Consider the following 18,817-nt stretch of genomic DNA (forward strand, 5'->3'; position numbering starts at 1 on the left):
CAGACTAGCACATTCCAAGGTCCAGGACTACGTGCTGAGGGACGCACTAAAGCTTGGGGCAGCCACAGCAAAGGCTCAATGGGGGAAGACCACAGTGTAAGGTGCCCCCACCAAGCTGAACCGAGGGGCTGGATCTATGGGAAACCCCTCGAACTGTATCGGGGAAAATTTTCATTTGCTGTAAAATGTAAAAATGTAATTGGCATGACAAATGTGAAATGGAAGGGTTGTGAGACAACTCATGATTGTAATGAAGCAAACGGACCTCCTTTGCACTGTTTGTATTTTTTGACTTGGTGCTGTTTGAAACTGGTAATGTATTTTTTTTACTGATTTTTATGAATAAACTATATTTTGGAGGAAAAAAATTAAAGCATCCTCTTGTTAGTAAGTACGTCCCATTCAAGCCTGAACCAAACCTGAATTATTTGACACTAAATTGCTTCCCTGACTCTGTTCAGCCCCCCAGCGATCAGGGATCGTGCATAATGGATTCCTGGGGGAAGGAAGAAAGAAAGGAAGATGGAGTTGGAGACTGAGAAAAAGAGACAGATCTAGAGGTAAGAGGGAGGGAAAGACAGATTACCACATGAAAATAGGTTAGGAAGGGTTGTACACCCTGTTGGCTTACACAGCTTGCCACCTCCAGCTCTAATAGACTGATTTTGAGTTGCTCTCTTGAGGGTTGAGCTATGCGGCTGAAAAATTCCACCCCCTGGTAGGAAAGAGCGATTATGGCCACTTTTTGAAGCTGAAAAGCAAAATAGATTGCATTTCTTTCTCCAATTCCAAACTTCACCTGTATCTTAACTCTGATATCCTGTTGCATCTTCTACTTCAAAATCTGTTGATGTCTGTCAGAACTCTATCCACCAAACTGGTTGTTGTCTACACTAAAAGTGTATTTTATTTTGTTCAGTTTTCAAGTCAGTTTTTCTGATCAAGAAAATGTGAAGTGCAATTTGGCAAGGGGTATATAACCTTTACAGGATACATGACAAAGCTTGGTATTTCAATGTGACTAAAACCCTCAATTACCACAAATCTTACATATTGTTTAATTCAGTCTAAAGTATTTTTAAGCTCAGTCCAGCTCTGTCCTCCATCTTGCTCATACTTCTCCATTTGCAGCTGTCAAACACAGCTATATTTATGAGTAATGTTTTTGGCTGTCTTTCTGCCCCTCCAGCAACCAATTCTGGTACCTTGCCAAAATCCTTTCTCATCTTTATGAATCCTCCTTTCCAGCCGCCTTCAGCCCAGTGTACATTTGCTAGCTCATGTAGGAGGAAAAGACCTTTCCGGTTCACTTATCTTTAAATTTGATCCTGGTGATCTGAAAGGATGAGATTAAATGGCAGGAAGAGCCTTCCTCCAAGCCTGATCTTGATAAAGAAATTTCATCTGTTGCTCAGTTCTATTCTCCCATTATGACAAAGATCTTTTAAAAAAAAAAAAATTCCTGCCAAGTTTGTTGGATCCTGGGAAACAGTAAAATCTCTAATGTCAAAATCATCCCTCATGCTATTTTAGATATGTTCCTCTGAACTTATTTCCTGTATCTCTTGCAGCCAGTCCATCATAGAATCATAGAAAGTTTAAGGCACAGAAAGAGGCCACTTGGCCCATTGAGGGTTTCTGCCTCTACTACCCTTTTGGGCAGTGAGTTCCAGACCGCCACCACCCTCTGGGTGGAAAAAGTTTTCCTCATCTCCCCTCTAATTTTTCCAGCAATCACTTTAAGTCTATGCCCTCTAGTCATTGACCTCTCTGCTAAGGTAAATAAGCCCTACACATCCACTCTATCCAGGCTCCTCAATTTCGTACATTTCAATCAGATCTCTCCTCAGCCTCCTCTGTTCCAAGGAGAACAACCCCAGCCTATCCAATTTTTCCTCGTAACTGCATTTTTCTAGTCCTGGCAATATCCTTGTAAATTTCCTTTGTACCCTCTCTCGTGCAGTTACATTTTTCCTTCTTGGATATTAGCTCATGTTCATCCATCCCTAAGAAGTATAATCCCTTTCAGCTTTTGTCCTATTGCCCTTCGATCTGTATTTTCTCAAATTGTGGAAGCTTCTATCAACTCTCGCATTATCCATCACCTTGTGAGTTGTGGCTTAATCCATTCCACTGGCAGTTGTGTTGTCTGCTATTATGCACCTTTGGGATTTGGTCACTTGTCACTGGCACAACCTCTGTCAAATCTTTGACTTGATGTGACACAAATCTTTCTGAATGTAACTATCTTATGGACTCTCACTTCTATTTCTAGTCTCCATCTATCTACGCGTACATATTTATTTAGAGATACAGCACTGAAACAGGCCCTTCAGCCCACCGAGTCTGTGCTGACCATCAACCACCCATTTATACTAATCCTACACTAATTCCATATTCGTACCACATCCCCACCTGTCCCTATATTTCCCTACCACCTACCTATACTAGGGGCAATTTATAATGGCCAATTTACCTATCAACCTGCAAGTCTTTGGCATGTAGGAGGAAACCGGAGCACCCGGAGGAAACCCACGCAGACACAGGGAGAACTTGCAAACTCCACACAGGCAGTACCCAGAATTGAACCCGGGTCGCTGGAGCTGTGAGGCTGCGGTGCTAACCACTGCGCCACTGTGCCTCTGAATCGCATTTTTGTTGCTCTCGGGTTACAAAGCATACTACTATCCTTTCTATTCAGCCTCATTGCACTGTTTCCCAACTCCTTTTCCAGCATTTAAATCTTGATGCTCCTCAGACTTTTCTTTCTCCAATGACTTATAAAACTCAAACTTGACATCACTTGATCACTACTGGCTTGAGCACAATCCTGCAATTGCTCCATGATGATATGACTCCAACCGTCTTAAATGGGAGCTCTGAAACAAATGCCTTCAAAATCCAGACTGGGGTCAAGCAAGGCTGTGTGATAGCCCCCATACTAATTGCAATCTACCTGACAGTGTCTATTCACCTCATCAAAGATCAGCTGCCCTCTGGTATGAGTATTAAATACCGCCTAGATGGAAAGCTCTTTAACCTCAGTCGCCTTGTGCCAAAATTAAACTGACCACCATAGACATACATGATCTACAGTTTGCGGACAGCTAAAGTGTTGTTGCCCACTCCACCAGATTTGCAAGCCCCTCTCGATCAATTCTGCATACAAGAGACTTGGCCTGTCCTTGAATGTTGCCAAAACAAAGCTCCTATAATCAAACCACTCCTGGTCAGTCAAATATTCCGCCTTGCATATTTGTTGAAGGAATATGTTGAGCACTTCCATACCTTGGCAGCCACCTTTCTCAAAAGGCCATCATTGACAAAGAGATCCAACACTGGATCAGCTGCGCCAGCTCAGCCTTCTACAAACTACAGCAGCAAGTGTTTGACAACAAAGACCTCCGCAAGTCAACAAAAGTCCGAGTGTACAGAGCAGTTGTTGTCGTCACACTCCTGTACTGCAGTGAGCCCTGTACTGTGCATCAGCGACAGATAAAGAGTGCGAGAGGAATTCCATCAGCAATGCCTCCAGCGCATCCTCCGGATTCAATGGGAGGACCATTGAACAAACACTAGCATTCTTCCTGAAGCCAGCTCCACAAGAATTCAGGCAAAACTCCTGCAAAACCAACTTCAATGGACTGGACACTGTCCGGATGGTTGAAAATAGTCTCCTTCACCAGGTCCTGTTTTCTCAACTCTCAAATGGCCACTCTTCTGGGGAGGACAAAGAAAGCGCTTCAAAGACACTCTGGAGCTCTCTTTGAAGGGTGGCAGCATTGACATTAATGACTGGGAGGAGCTTGCTACCAGTTGTTCAAAATGGCAACTTATCCATCGAGCTGCATCATACTTTGAGTCTTGTGCAAGAGCACAAGAAATAAGAGCAGGAGTAGACTATATTGCCCATCGAGCCTGCTCTGCCATTCAGTATGATCATGGCTGATCTTGGGCTTCAAATCCACTTTCCTGCCTGCTCCCCATATCCCTTGATCCCCTGCGAGACCAAAAATCTGTCTATCCCAGCCTTAAATGTATTTAATGATGGAGCATCCATAACCCTCTGGGGTAGAGAATTCCAAAGATTCACAACCCTTTTGAGTGAAGAACTTTTTCCTCATCTCAGTCCAAAATGGCCCTTATCCTGAGACTGTGACCCCATGTTTCAGATTAAGGAAAGAAAAGGAAGCAAATCCTGCACTCCGGATCCCACTACCTTGTGGGACGTCCTGTCCCATGTGCCCAAAAATTTACGGGTTGAGAATCGGTCTGTTCAGTCACCTGAAGACCCATGGCAGAAATTCGCGACCTTGAGTAGACGTCGTCCTTGAATCGAGGAACAGCCAACGACTACTGGCTAATGTGCCTTTTTTTAGGATAGACAGATTAGGAAAGGATGAACAGGTTGGCTGCTTTTTCTCGAAAAAAGAGGCTGAGGGGTGACCGAATAGATGTCTTCAGGGAATTCAGAAGAAACTTCTTTACCCAGAGAGTGGTGAGAATATGAAACTTGCTGTCACGGAGTGGTTGAGATGAAAAGATTAGATGCATTTAAGGGGAGGCTAGACAAGCATATATGGGAAAAGGGAGTAGAGGGTTATGCTGATAGATGAGGAAAGACAGGCAGAGGCTCGTGTGAAGTATAAACAGTGGCATGGACTGGTTGGGTCAAATGCCCTGTTTCTGTGCCATATATGCCATATAATCCTCTCTAAAAGCCTTGGTGGTGTCTTCCATTGTGGGCCATGATGCATGTATTTGAGGAAGATACAGCTTGATGGTTCTAGCAAAGAGCTGGCACAGCTACAATGGTCTGTTTCTTCTGTAAGCTTCCATGGTTAATCTTGACAATGAAAATTCTGGGAGCTGTGATTCAGCAGTTGCTGATCCATCATAGAGTATTGAACAAACTCTCATTACCATTGGCAACAGCCAGAATTCTAGACTCCCTCAGTGGCCCAGTTGTTACAGGCAATATGTAGCTAGGTCATTTATGGCAAAAGGTCTCTGGTCGAATTGCTATTGTTTACTCGTCTGAGACAAGATAACAGAACTATAACGGTTGGTTATAGGTGAGGAAACATAGCACTGCTGCTGATTGCTGTCCAGTAATCTCTGCTAGAAAGTTGCATTTGTGGATGTCATGAAATTAGAACTGGGCTTGGCTGTGCTGTTGCCCACAGCCAAATAGCTCACTGACATATATTCACAACAACAACTTGCATTTATGCAGTGACTTTCAAGCATTATTAACGCAGTCACATGTTAAGGTAGGTGACCAAAAGCTTAGTCAAAGATGTAAGATTTAAGGAACGTATTAAAGGAGGAGTAAGTGGTAGAAAGGCCGAGGAAAGGGAATTCCAGAGTTTAGGGCCGAGGAAGCTGAAGGCACAGCTGCCAATGGTGGAGCAGTTAAAATCGAGGATGCACAAGACGCCAGAATTAAAGAAACGCAGATCTCAGAGGGTTGTAAGGCTGGAAGAAGTTACGAAGATGGGGAGGGGTGAAGAAGAATGGCCACTTGGGGACTGGAGACTGGCTGTGAAACCATCCTAGCAAGGCAGGAGGGAGAAGAAAATTGGCCAGAATTTGAAAAAATTCACGAGGCTCAAATTCTAATCAAACCACAGCTCTCAACTTTGCAAAACCTGGCTTCTAACCATCAGAGAAATACTTCTCTTTATTTTGCCATCTGACTTCAAACAAAACACAGTAGTAGGCAAGGTAAAATGCTATTGCCCTCAAACTGTGGAGGTTGTGTTTTCAGTACAGAGGAATTCACTTTTCTACTTACTGGACCATTCCCAACTTTAAGGAATAAAATATTGTAACTACCTCTTAAAAGTAACTGTGTAGTATAATTGAACACATTCTAATCCTACAACATCTGGTCCCTATTATGAGAAACCAGAGTTTTTTTTGCTTCAATTTTGTCCCTTGCTCCACCTCTTTTGGAGGTGCTAAGTCATACTGGTGTGCTGTTCCTTAAGCACTGGGATAAAATCATAAAATTGTAGAAATTTACAGCGCAGAGGGGAAGCCATTCGGCCTAGTGTGCCCTCATTGGCTGACAAATAGCCATCCAGCCTAATCCCACTTTCTAGCCCTTGGTCTGTAGCCTTGTAGGTTACGGCACTTCAAGTGCACGTCCAAGTACTTTTTGAATATTGAGGGTTTCTGCCTCTACCACCCTTTCGGGCAGTGAGTTCCAGACCCCCACCACCCTCTGGGTGAAAAATGTCCCCTCGAATCCCCTCTAAATCTCCTACCTCTTAACCTAAATCTATGCCCCTGGTTTTGGACCCCCAACAAGGGGAATAGGGCCTTCCTATCCACTCTATCTAGACCCCTCCTAATTTTATACACTTCAATTAGGTCTCCCCTCTATTCCAAAGCAGACAACCCCAGCCTGTCTAATCTTTCTTAACTAAAATTCTCCAGTCCAGGAAACATCCTCGTAGATCTCCTCTGTACCCTTTCTAGTACAATCACATCTTTCCTATAGTGTGTGTTCAACAGTATTCTAGCTGTGGCTTAACTAGTGTTTTATAGAGTTGCAGCATAGCCTCCCAGCTCTTGCCTTTATTAGCCAAGGAATAGAATACAAGTATCCCGTATGGTTTTGTGACCACCTTATCTACCTGTCCAGCCATCTTCAGGGATCTGTGGATCTGCACTCCAAAGTCCCTCTGTTCCTCTATACTTGTCAGTATCCTCCCATTTATTGTGTATTCTGTTGCCTTGTTAGTCTTACCCATATGCATTACCTCGAGCTTCTCTGGATTGAACTCCATTTGCCACTCTTCTGCTCCCTTGTCCAGTCTATTGATACCTTCCTGCAGTCTATAGCTTTCTTCTTCATTATCAACCACATGGCCAATGTTTGTATCATCTGCAAACTTCTTAATTGTACGTCCTACAATCAGGACCAAATCATTGATATATACCAGAAAAACAAGGGGTCTAGTACTGAGCCTTGTGGAACCCCACTGGAAACAGCCTTCCAGTCACAAAAATACCCATCGACCATTACCCTTTGCTTTCTGCCTCTGAGTAAGTTTTGGATGCAACTTTTCACTTTGCCTTGGGCTTTTACTTTCGTGACCAGTCTGCCATGTTGGACCTTATCAAAAGCCTTGCTAAAATACATATAGTTAACATCATTCTTTATCCTCTCCTTTAAGCTCCTGTTACCTCCTCAAAAAATTCAATCGTGTTAGTCAGACACGATCTTCCCTTAAGCTTGTGCTGACTGTCTTTGATTAATCTGTGTCTTTCCAAATGAAGATTTATCCTGTCCCTCAGAATTTGTTCCAATAATTTTCCCACCACCGATGTTAGGCTGACTGGCCTGTAATTACTCAGTTTATTCCTTTTCCCTCCTTTTTAAACAATGGTACAGTGTTAGCTGTCCTCCAGTCCTCCAGCACCACACCTGTAGCCAGAGAGGATTTGAAAATGGTGGTCAAAGCCTCTACTATTTTCCTCTCTTGCTTCCTTTAACAGCCTAGAATACATTTTGTCAGGGCCTGGGGATCTTTCCATTTTCAAAGATGTTAAATCCCTGAATTTTCTCTCACTCTCACTCACTCACTCTCACTCTCTCACACTCACACTCACACTCACACTCTCACTCACACTCACACTCTCACTCACACTCACACTCACACTCACACTCTCACTCTCACTCACACTCACACTCACACTCTCACTCTCACTCTCACTCTCACTCACACACTCTCACTCTCACTCACTCTGATCTAATATTTCACACTCCCTATCCTTGATTGCAATGTCTATATTGCCCTTTTATGAAAACAGATGCAAAGAATTCCATACACAGGTTACCCATATGGTCCCTGAGAGCCCCTACTCTTTAGTTATCCTCTTGCTTGTTATGTATTTATTTTAAAATCTTGTGTTTTCCTTGATTTTAACTTGTCAATATTTTTTCATGCCCTCTCTTTGCTTTCCTGATTTCCATTTTAATTTCACCCCTACTCTTTTTATACTCTGTTTCCTGCGGTATTGAGCCCTCGGTGTCTGTCATAAGCTTCCCTTTATTTCTTTATCCTTTCCTTTAAGCCCCTTGCTATCCAGGTGGCTCTAGATTTGTTAGTGCCACCATTTTTCTTTAAGGGAGCATTCTTGCTCTGAACCCTCACTATCTCTTCCTTGAATGCCTCCCACTGATCTGGCATCCCAGCTTAGTGAAATTAGCTTTCCTGTAATCGAGAACTCTTATTCCTGGTCCATCTTTATCCTTTTCCATAAATACCCTAAATCCTACTGAATTATGATCACTTCCACCAAAGTGCTCCCTAACTGATATCCCTGCCACCTGCCCAGCTTCATTCCCTAAAACGAAGTCCAGAACTGCATTCTGTCTTGTAGGGCTTGCTACGTACTGGCTTAAAAACGTTCTCCTGAATGCATTTTAAGAATCTTGCCCTCTCTGCCCCTTTCATACTAATTCTATCCCAGTTAATGGGGCTAGTTGAATCCCTCACTCTTAATTCCCTATTGTTTTTGCACTACATATTTACTCTTCTATCTCCCTTTGATTGTTTGGGGGTCTGTAGTACACTCCCAGTAGTATGATTGCCCCTTTTTTGTTCTTCTGTTCAACCCATATGGCTTCATTTGATGCTCCTTATACCATATCATCCCTCCTCACATCTATAATTGTTTCTTCAATCAATATGGTGACCCCGACTCTTTTTAATCCCCCTGCCCCTCTATCTTGTCTGAACACCTTGTAACCAGGAACGTTGAACTGCCATTCCTGCCCTCCTTTCAGCCATGTCTCAGTAATAGCTATAATATCACTATCCCACGTGCCAATCTGTGCTGTCAGCTCATCTACCTCATTGCCTAGACTTCTTGCATTGAAGTATATACCATTCAGCACTGCCAAGCTCCCTTGTCTGTTTTCTAGCCTTTGTTTCCTCTGCCTTCCAAACATGCTTACTAATTTTTTGCCTTCCATTTCCAACTTCTCTGCCTTCTGAATCTACTCGGGTTCACACTCCACCCCCCGGTCAAGCTAGTTTAAACCCTCTCCAACAGCACTAACAAAATCCCTGTGCGGATCTTGGTCCTGGCCCTGTTGAGGTGCAACCCAACCAGCTTGTACAGGTCCTATCTCCCCAAGAAATGGTCCCAATGTTTCAGGAATTTAAAGCCCTTCCTCCTGCAGCATCTCTCCAGCCACGTAGTCATCAGCTCTATCTTCCTATTTCTGTACTCACCAGCATGTGGCATTGGGAGTAATCTGGAAATTACTACCTTTTGAGGACCTGTTTTTCAATCTCTCTCCTAGCTCCCAAAACACTGTCTGCAGGACCTCATCCCTCTTTCTGCCTATGTCATTGGTGCAGATATGGACCATGACCTCTGGCTGTTCACCTTCCCCCTCCTCAGAATTTCCTGCATTCCCTTAATGACATACTTTACCCTGGCACTAGGGAGGCAACGTACCATCTTGGATCCACGTCTCCAGCTGCAGAAGTGCCTGTCTGTTCCCCTCACTATTGAATCGCCTACCGCTATTGCTCTTCCACTCTTATTCCACCCCCTCCAGCTGAGTCACCCATGGTGCCTTGTTCTTGACTCTGCCTGCATTTCCCAGAGGAAGCATCACTCTCACCAGTATTCAGAAGTGAATACTGATTGGAGAGCAAGATGCACTTATGAGATGCCTGCCTTTCCTGCCTGGTGGTCCTCGTCCTTCTAGGGGTCACCCATTCCCTACCTGCCTGCACATTATTAAGCTGCAGTGTGACCACCTCCAGAAATATGTCATCCTTGAAGCTCTCGGTCTTGTGGATGCCCCATAGTGACTCCAGCTGCTGCGGAAGCTTTGAAACCTGGAGCTTGAGCTACTCCAACTGGCGACGCTTTATGCACTTGTGGTTGTCCAGACCACGAGAAGAGTTCAGGATTTCCCATGTGGTGCAGGCAACCCTTTACTACATAAAAAGTTCTTCCTCAGTGAGTGTTGACTGGTTAGTCAGCTGTAGAAGAGGTCATACTAACATGCCAACCTTGCCTGCTGCCCACGAACATCCTTCCAACGATGTCCAATGGATTGTACTAGGGATCCCTTACCATTCTGTTCTCTTTCTCCATGAAGTAGATGATTACTAAGTATGGTATTGAAGCTGGTAGAACTTTTTCATAAAGTTAACCAGACTGCAATGCCATCCTACATCATCCATTTCTGTTTCTGTCCCAGGACTACTTTCTCCTTTCTTCCCCTACAAGGGATTGCTGCCACTGTCACTGTCCACAGCAAATTGCAATTGGTGCAGTTGTTTCAAAGCACCAGACTTTGAGGAACCTACAGACCAAAAATCCTTTGGTAAAGAAAGGACGAACTTACACTTGTGTAGCTCCTTTCATGTTTTCCATTGTTACCAAAGTACTTCAAAGCTAGCGAGCTACTTTTGAAGTGTAATCACTATTGCAATGTAGGGAAATGCAGCAGCCAATTTGTACACAGCAAGCTGCAGTGAATTAAAAGATTTGTTAATCAGTGATTTTGGTTGAGGGATAAATATTGACTGGAACATCAGGAGAACTCCTGCTTCGCTTCAGATAGTATTACAGGATTTTTTTTTATGTCTACCTGATGAAGGTGGACAGAACCTTGATTTAACATCTCTTCTGAAAGACTGAGCCCCAGTGCAACACTCCCTCTGTACTGCAGCCAAGTGATGGCCCAGATTATGTGAGCTGATCTCTGGAATAGGCTCTGAACCCACAGCCTTGTTGGCAGGGAGGGAATGGGTGACCACTAGAAGGATAAGGAGGACCAGGCTGGCAAGGCAGAGGATATAGTGCTCCGGCTGAGGCCTGGCTGACCTTTATTCCCATCTAAAAACACAAAAAGTTCAGCCGTCTGAATAACTCTAATCTTAATGGTGGGCATGTGTAAAGAATGAAGGTATATAGTTTTCATTTTGAGGATTGACTTTAGTAGTGTATATAGAGATAATCAACTGGTATTAATTTGAAATCCCAAGATTTATAGCAGTTGCAAAATATTGCGAACCTTTCAAAGATATCAGTTCACTTCAGTCGGCTCCATAATTGTTCAAGCAAGTTTTTATTCTTTACTGTGACTGACTTGCGGCATCAAATAGTACTGTCTTATTTTTGTGCCTGAATTGGTAGTTCCCCTAAATGTATGTTTTTCCTCTTGAAATTTCCCCACACAATATCTTTTTTACTGAAAGAATGGTCTGGAGAACTCCCTGTGTAGCTGCTTTTATATAATTTATATTAATCCATGCTAGTTTTTTTTTTCTACATCTTTCCAACTGCTAGTCTTAAACCCTGACAGCTTTATTTCCAGATCAAGGTGTTGGTTGCTGGCACCATCTTAGGTCTTAGCACAATTTAAAAGCAGTTTCTAACTAGCTGCTAGAATGCATACAAACTGATAGGTGATACTGGCCTCTGCTGGACATTTATGTAGCACTGGAATCACGTGTGCACATTAGTCCATGTCTCCATCCCCTGGTCCAACACATTGGCTAAGGAGAGTGCTGTGTAACTGTATTTATTACTTATAAATTATACTTGTCACTAGACCTGATTAGCATATTGGTATTTAAACTAATATGATTACACTTTTTGTTTGCTGATCTTCCTCCACAGCAAATTTGTTTCTCTTCGTTTGTGTGATGTGAGTGTTGCTGGCTAGGCCAGCATTTATTGCCCATCCCTAATTGCCCTTGAAAATGTGGTGGTGAGCTGCCTTCTTGAACCACTGCAGTCCTTGGGGTGTAGGTGCATCAACAGTACTAGCGGTTTTCCAACTGAGTGACTTGCTAGGCCAATTCAGAGGGCATTTATTTTTAGTCATGAAATTGCTGTAGGGCTGGAGTCACAGACCAGGTAAGGATGGCAGATTTCCCACTAAAAGACATTAGTGAACCAGATGGGTTTTTACAGTCGACAATGTTTTCATAATCACCATTAGACTAGCCTTTTAAATCCAGATTTATTAATTAATTGATATCAAATTTCACCATCTGCCGTGATGGGATTCGAACCCATGTCCCCAGAGCATTAGCCTGGGCTTTGGATTACTAGTCCAGTGACATTACCACTACACCACTGCCTCTGCAATTCATGCTTTCCTTTCATGAAGACTTTCTGACTCTTGGTTGAATTTTAGTTCCATGTATGCCTTCCAATGCCAAGTGACCACTTTTCACATGTAAACCCAGAGATAGGCCGATGTTGAGGTAATCACAGCCAGGCTCTTTCCCGTCTTTAACAAAAACAAAAAGAGTTGGGAAATACTCAGCAGATCTGGCAGCATCTATGGAGCGAGAAGCAAAGTTAACATTTCAGGTCAGTGATCTTTCATCAGAACACACTCTCATTCATCACAAGTTATGATGCAAGGTCACTGACCTGAAATGCTTACTTTGCTTCTCTCTCCACAGATGCTGCCAGACCTGCTGAGTATTTTCCAACTCTTTTTGTTTTTATTTCAGATTTCCAGCATCTGCAGTGTTTTGCTTTTATCTTTCCTGTGTTTGCCTGATGCTGACACAAAATTCATTTTCTAACAGTCATTAACTAACAGACCAGGAGCAGAAATCTTCCTGATATTCCCATCCTTAACCTAGAAAGAAGCATTGCTGCCAATTGTAGAATCTGATGCACTGCCCCAGTTGAGATCAGCTATTCAACACAGATTGGGACCAAGCCCATGACTTGGGTCTCTGGCCTTTATTCACTGGCCCATCAGGGGAGCCGCAGGTAACCTTATTTAAATCAATTGTACTCTAGAGCGTTGAACTGGTGACCTTTCCTTTCTAAGTATTTCAGGAGAAGTTCTATTGATCGAGAATGCCAAAATGGTTTCTCCTAAAGTGACTTAATTTAGAAGTATTTCTTTCTAGTTAACAACAACCTAACATTGTGACTAATAATTTTTCATGGTCACTTGCCTGATTCATATTTAAAAATGTTACTTTTTTTTCCAGAACATGATGACCGAGTTGGGGGTGGTTTTCCCGTTCGGAAAAAGAAAGGGCGTGGTCCATTCCGGGGGAAGATGTACAGTGAGGGAAATCACAAATCAAGGAATCGAGGCGGTGGAGGGTGCAATCCACGCTCACGGTTCGAGGATGATGATGGCGATGTGACTATGAATGATCATGACTCACCAAGATCACGATTGTAAGTAGCAACCTGCACAGTGTTATGCTGTTAATGATGCATTCAATAAAGGACAAGAAATGCTGGAATCACTCAGCAGGTCTGGCAGCATCTGTGGAAAGAGAAGCAGAGTTAACGTTTCGGGTCAGTGACCCTTCATCGTGCATCAGGCATCATGCGTTCCGATGAAGGGTCACTGACCCGAAACGTTAACTGTGCTTCTCTTTCCACAGATGCTGCCAGACCTGCTGAGTGATTCCAGCATTTCTTGTTTTTATTTCAGATTTCCAGCATCCGCAGTATTTTGCTTTCATTCAATAAAGGAATTGTTTTCAGCTTAGTACGAACCCTGGAAACATTTTATTTTGCAGATTTTCACTAGACTTTTTTTCCCATGTTTGAGGACTAAGAAGCTTTGGTTTATTTGTGGTAATATATATTTGTACTAGGATTGCTATGACGTTAATGTATCATTGTGAGCAGACGCTATTCACAACTTCTGGTACCATAATAAATCAAAATTAAAGCTAAAATTCCAATCCTACCAAACCCCATCTCCGATAGGGTGGCGCAGTGGTTAGCACCGCAGCCTCACAGCTCCAGGGACCCGGGTTCGATTCTGGGTACTGCCTGTGCGGAGTTTGCAAGTTCTCCCTGTGACCGTGTGGGTTTTTGCCGGGTGCTCCGGTTTCCTCCCACAGCCAAAGACTTTCAGGTTGGTAGGTAAATTGGCCATTATAAATTGCCCCTACTGTAGGTAGGTGGTAGGGAATATGGGATTAGTGCAGGCTTAGTATAAATGGGTGGTTGTTGGTCGGCACAGACTCGGTGGGCCGAAGGGCCGGTTTCAGTGCTGTATCTCTAAATAAAAAAAAAAGTTAATGATACACTTCTGTTCCTTTTACATCCCTCTGGCTTTCATTCTCTCTCTCTAGCCATACATCATTCTGTGCACATACAGTGCAGTTCCTTTTATTTTCTCCCAGTTGTCTTCCTGTCTTGTCTCCAGAGGTGCTCACTCTTGCTAGGATTTGGCTGCACAAATCTTGGCAGTTCTAACATACTTCACCTGAGTAGCCAGTCTTCAGGTGGAACCTAGATGGCTGTTTGATAGGGTGTGGGTGGAGGCATTAAATCAAGCCCACCTCTCTCCTCAGCTAACATAAGCATGTGCCTACTTTCCAGGAAAAGCACCAAAGACATCTAGACTGATCTTGTTCCTTCAAGGGGGAGATCAGTTAATACAGTCCTATTGATACCTACCTCAGCACAGTCTGGGGAGTAAACTTGGGACTATCCTTAGCCTTAAAATTAGTACTAGGCCATTGAAAACAGGAAACACTCTTTCACACAAAGGGAGGTGGAAATCTGGAACTTTCCCAAAAAATTGTTGATGCTGGGACAATTGAAATGCTCAAGACTGAGAACAATGGATTTTTGTTGGTTAAGGGTATCCAGGCATATGGAGCAACGGTGGGTAAATGGAGCTTAAAGACAGATTAATCATCTGAATGAATGGGGCAGCACATTCGAGGGCCTGTTCCTATATTCCTGATCTGTATGCTTCAGTTCAGACATTAGGCAGTGCTGTCAGGGTAGTACATGCAGAATCCATTTACTCTGGTGGATCTTTCCACTACCAAACACAGGCTGCTGCTGATGCCACAGCTGGAAAGGAAATGTAACATCCAAGTCTGCACATTGTTTTTTTTTTAAGATTGTCTGCCTAAATGCCAACTGTTCACATATTCACTGATCTTGATAGTTTTGACCAAGTTACATTTATAACGGAAATGCACTCTGGTATGCAAAGGCAACATGATTCTGAAATATTTCTGACTTCCAGACTCTTGCATTAATGGTCATTGGGAACAATGGCTGATTTTAATAGCATGAGATTGTGGGTAAGGAGGTGCTAATGTGAACAGATAGCATTTTGAATAAGCTGATTTTCAAGAGAACAATTGAACGTTTGTTGAGTAAGGAGAGAGGGCCTGATCTTCTAAGAGTCACGAGTGATTCATCAGTTTAGCACAACTCTTGGAGTTTGCTGATTTGGTAGAAAAATGAATAATTTAACAGCAGTAGAATTTAAAGGGTACACTTTGCTATGCTGCTGTTTTTGCCACATCAGTGTGATTGTATTTCAGATGTTATGCATTGGCTAAAAATTCTTTGGGATGGCCTGAGGTATTATATAAATCTAAGTTTTCTTGCTCACAAGAAAATTTACTATTTAAGATTTTTAGGAGGAAGTTGGTGAAGAATCTACACAAACGTACAACTTCACTCAATCTCTTTCTTTTACCAAAACTGGATGGGGACATGAGCAGGAAGAGTTGACCTCCATGTCGCATTGGTTATCTATTAGATAGAGGTTGTCCAAGAATTATAGAAATTTACGGCACAGAAGGAGACTATTCAGCCCATTGTGTATGTACCGGTTGAAAAAGAGCTATCTGGTCTAATGCCACTTTCCAACTCTTGGTCCATAGCCCTGTAGGTTGCGCCACCTTAAGTGTATGTCCAAGTCTCTCTTTTTAATCTAATGACGGCTTCTGCCTCTACCGCTCTTTCAGGTAGTGAGTTCCAGACCTCCCCCCAACCCTGTCCTAGAAAATTTCTCCTCAACCCGTCCCTAATTTTTCTACCAATTATTTTAAACCTATGTGCGCCCCCACCCCACCCCCCACTGGTTATTGGCCTCTGTGCTAGGGTGATGGGTCCTTCCTATCCACTTTGTCTAGGCTGGTCATAATTTTATACACCTCAATTAGAACTAGGGGGCATAGTCTCGGGATAAGGGTTTAGCCATTTTGGACTGGGATGAGGAGAAATTTCTTCACTCAGACGGTTGTGGATCCTTGGAATTTTCTACCCCAGAGGACTGTAGATGTTCAGTCATTGAGTATATTCAAGGCTGAGATCAAGAGATTTTTGGACTGTAGGGGAATCAAGGGATATGGGGATAGGGCGGGAAAGCAGAGATGAGGTTGAAGATTAGCCATGATCTTATTAAAAGGCAGAGTGGGCAGGAAGGGTCATATGGCCTACTACTGCCCCTGCTTGTAATGCTCTTATGAAAAAGCTGACAGTTGGGATGAATGAAACAATATGTCTAACTTATCCAGAAAAATTTAACCAAGCACATGGTTTAAATATTGAGTGTGCATCATTCCACATGGCAGACAGCGGGAACAGGTTACCGAGTTGGATGTTCAGCCATGATCATAATGAATGGCGGAGCAGGCTCGAAGGGCCGAATGGCCTACTCCTGCTCCTATTTTTTATGTAAGTTCATTCTTCAGGGGAGTCAAATCAAAAGTATTTGCTTCGCTGAGGACTAGTGAGTAAACATTGGCAAGCACAGATCTCAACATATCCATTTACAAAGGATGCCAGTTTTCTGTATGAAGTATCATAGATATTCAAAAAAACATTTTCTTCACTATTCCTATGTGCTTCCAATTAGTTTAATATATTGTTAAAGTAATTGTAAATCCAAAAAAATTAAGGGAGTTTTGATTGTTTTAAGAAACAAAAGTAAGGAATAAGAAAATGGATAGAATGAACTTGCATTTATAGAAGGCCATTCAGATATATCCCATCAAATTCCATTAAAGTGTTAATCCCTCTGTTAACCCCTTTGGGTGGCACAGTGGCGCAGTGGTTAGCATCGCAGCCTCACAGCTCCAGGGACCCGGGTTCAATTCTGGGTACTGCCTGTGCGGAGTTTGCAAGTTCTCCCTGTGACTGCGTGGGTTTTCGCCGGGTGCTCCGGTTTCCTCCCACCGCCAAAGACTTGCAGGTGATAGGTAAATTGGCCATTATAAATTACCCCTAGTGTAGGTAGGTATGGGATTACTGTAGGGTTAGTATAAATGGGTAGTTGTTGGTCGGCACTGACTCGGTGGGCTGAAGGGCCTGTTTCAGTGCTGTATCTCTAAATAAATAAAAAAAATAAATAAATCTCCCCTCAGCCTCCTCTGTTCCCACCCCAGCCTATCCAATCTTTCTTCATAGCTAAAATTCCCCAGTCCTGACAATACCCTTGTAAATCTCCTCTGTATCCTGTCTTGTATGATCTCATCTTTCCTGTCATGCACTGACTAGAATTGTATGCAGTGACCTGCAGTCTAACTAGTGTTTTACACAATTCTACCATAACCTCCCTGCTCATATTCTTTAAAAAAAAACTTGAAAAAAAAATTTCCAACCTTCAGGCTAAAATAAAAACAGAAAATGGTGGAAATTCTCAGCCGGACAGGCAGCATCTGTGCAGAAAGAAAGTAAGTTGATCTTTCAGGTGGATTACCTTTCATATGAGCATACGAATTAGAAGTAGGAGTAGGCCCCTCGACCCTGCTCCGCCATTCAGTAAGTTCATGGCTGAACTGATTTCTCCATATTAGCAACCACCCCCGACAACCTTTCATCCCGTTGCTTATCAAGAATCTGTCTACTCTGCCTTAAAAAATATTCAATGACTCTGCTTCAACCTCCTTTTGAGAAAGAGAATTCCAAAGACTCATGACCATCTAAGAGAAAAAAATTCTCCTCAACTCTGCCTTGAATGGGCGACCCCTTATTTTTAAACAGTGACCCCTGGTTCTAGATTCTCACACAAGGGGAAGCATCTGTTCCACATCTACCCTGGCAAGACCTCGCAGGATCTTTTATGTTTCAATCAAGTGGTCTCTTACTCTTCTAAATTCCAGCTGATACAGGCTAGGAAATAAATAAGGAGACCAATACTGTACATAGTACTCCAGATGTGGTCTCACCAATGCCCTGTATAGCTGAAGCATAACTACCTACTTTTGTATTCGATTCCCTTCGCGATAAGCGATAACATTCTATTAGCTTTCCTGAAAACGTGCTGTACCTTTTGCGATTCATGCACTAGGACACCCAGATCCCTCTGCATCTCAGAGCTCTGCAATCTCTCACCATTTAGATAATATGTTTCTTTGTTATTCTTCCTGCCAAAATGGACAACTTTGCATTTTCCCACATTATACTCCATCTGCCAGGTTTTTGCCCACTCACTTAACTTATCCATATCCCTTTGTAGCCTCCTTATGTTCTCTTCACAATCTACTTTTCTACCTCCCACTCGTTACATCTTGCCAACCAGAAAATGATCCATTTCTGCCTACTCTCTGTTTCCTGTTAGCTAGCCAATCTTCTGTCCATACCAATATATTATCCCCTACACTGTGAGCTTTTATTTTTTAAAATAACCTTTGATGTGGCACCTTATCAAATGCCTTCTGGTAATCTAAGCACAATACATCCACCAGTTCCCCTTCATCCACAGCACATGTAACTCCCTCAAAGAACTCCAATAAATTGGTTAAACATGATTTCCCTTCAACAAAACCATGTTGACTCAGCCTGATTACCATGAATTTTTCTAGGCGCCCTGCTATAACATCTTTAATAATAGCTTCTAACATTTTCCCCAAGACAGATGTTAAGCTAACTGGCCTGTAGTTCCCTGCTTTGTGTCTCCCTTCCTTTTTGAATAAAGAAGTTACATTTGCTATTTTCCAATCTAATGGAACCTTCCCCAAATCTAGGGTATTTTGAAAAATTAAAACTAACGCATCAACTATCTCGCTAGCCACTT

At 42.8% G+C, this 18,817-nt stretch overlaps 1 protein-coding gene across 4 annotated transcripts in view; it reads left to right on the forward strand.

Moving 5' to 3' along the window:
- Positions 1–18,817, forward strand: part of nxf1b (nuclear RNA export factor 1b) — an 89,602-nt gene that overhangs the window by 20,455 nt on the left and 50,330 nt on the right. For 3 of the 4 annotated variants that reach the window (XM_068021487.1, XM_068021488.1, XM_068021490.1), the window contains exons 2-3: positions 462–560; positions 13,011–13,206. In XM_068021487.1, the coding sequence (XP_067877588.1) occupies positions 462–560; positions 13,011–13,206 (295 nt within the window). The remainder of the gene's footprint in view (positions 1–461; positions 561–13,010; positions 13,207–18,817) is intronic. The other variant, XM_068021489.1, reaches the window with a different exon arrangement.

Source organism: Heterodontus francisci, chromosome 44 (assembly GCF_036365525.1).
Source record: "Heterodontus francisci isolate sHetFra1 chromosome 44, sHetFra1.hap1, whole genome shotgun sequence".
Lineage (NCBI taxonomy): Eukaryota > Metazoa > Chordata > Chondrichthyes > Heterodontiformes > Heterodontidae > Heterodontus > Heterodontus francisci.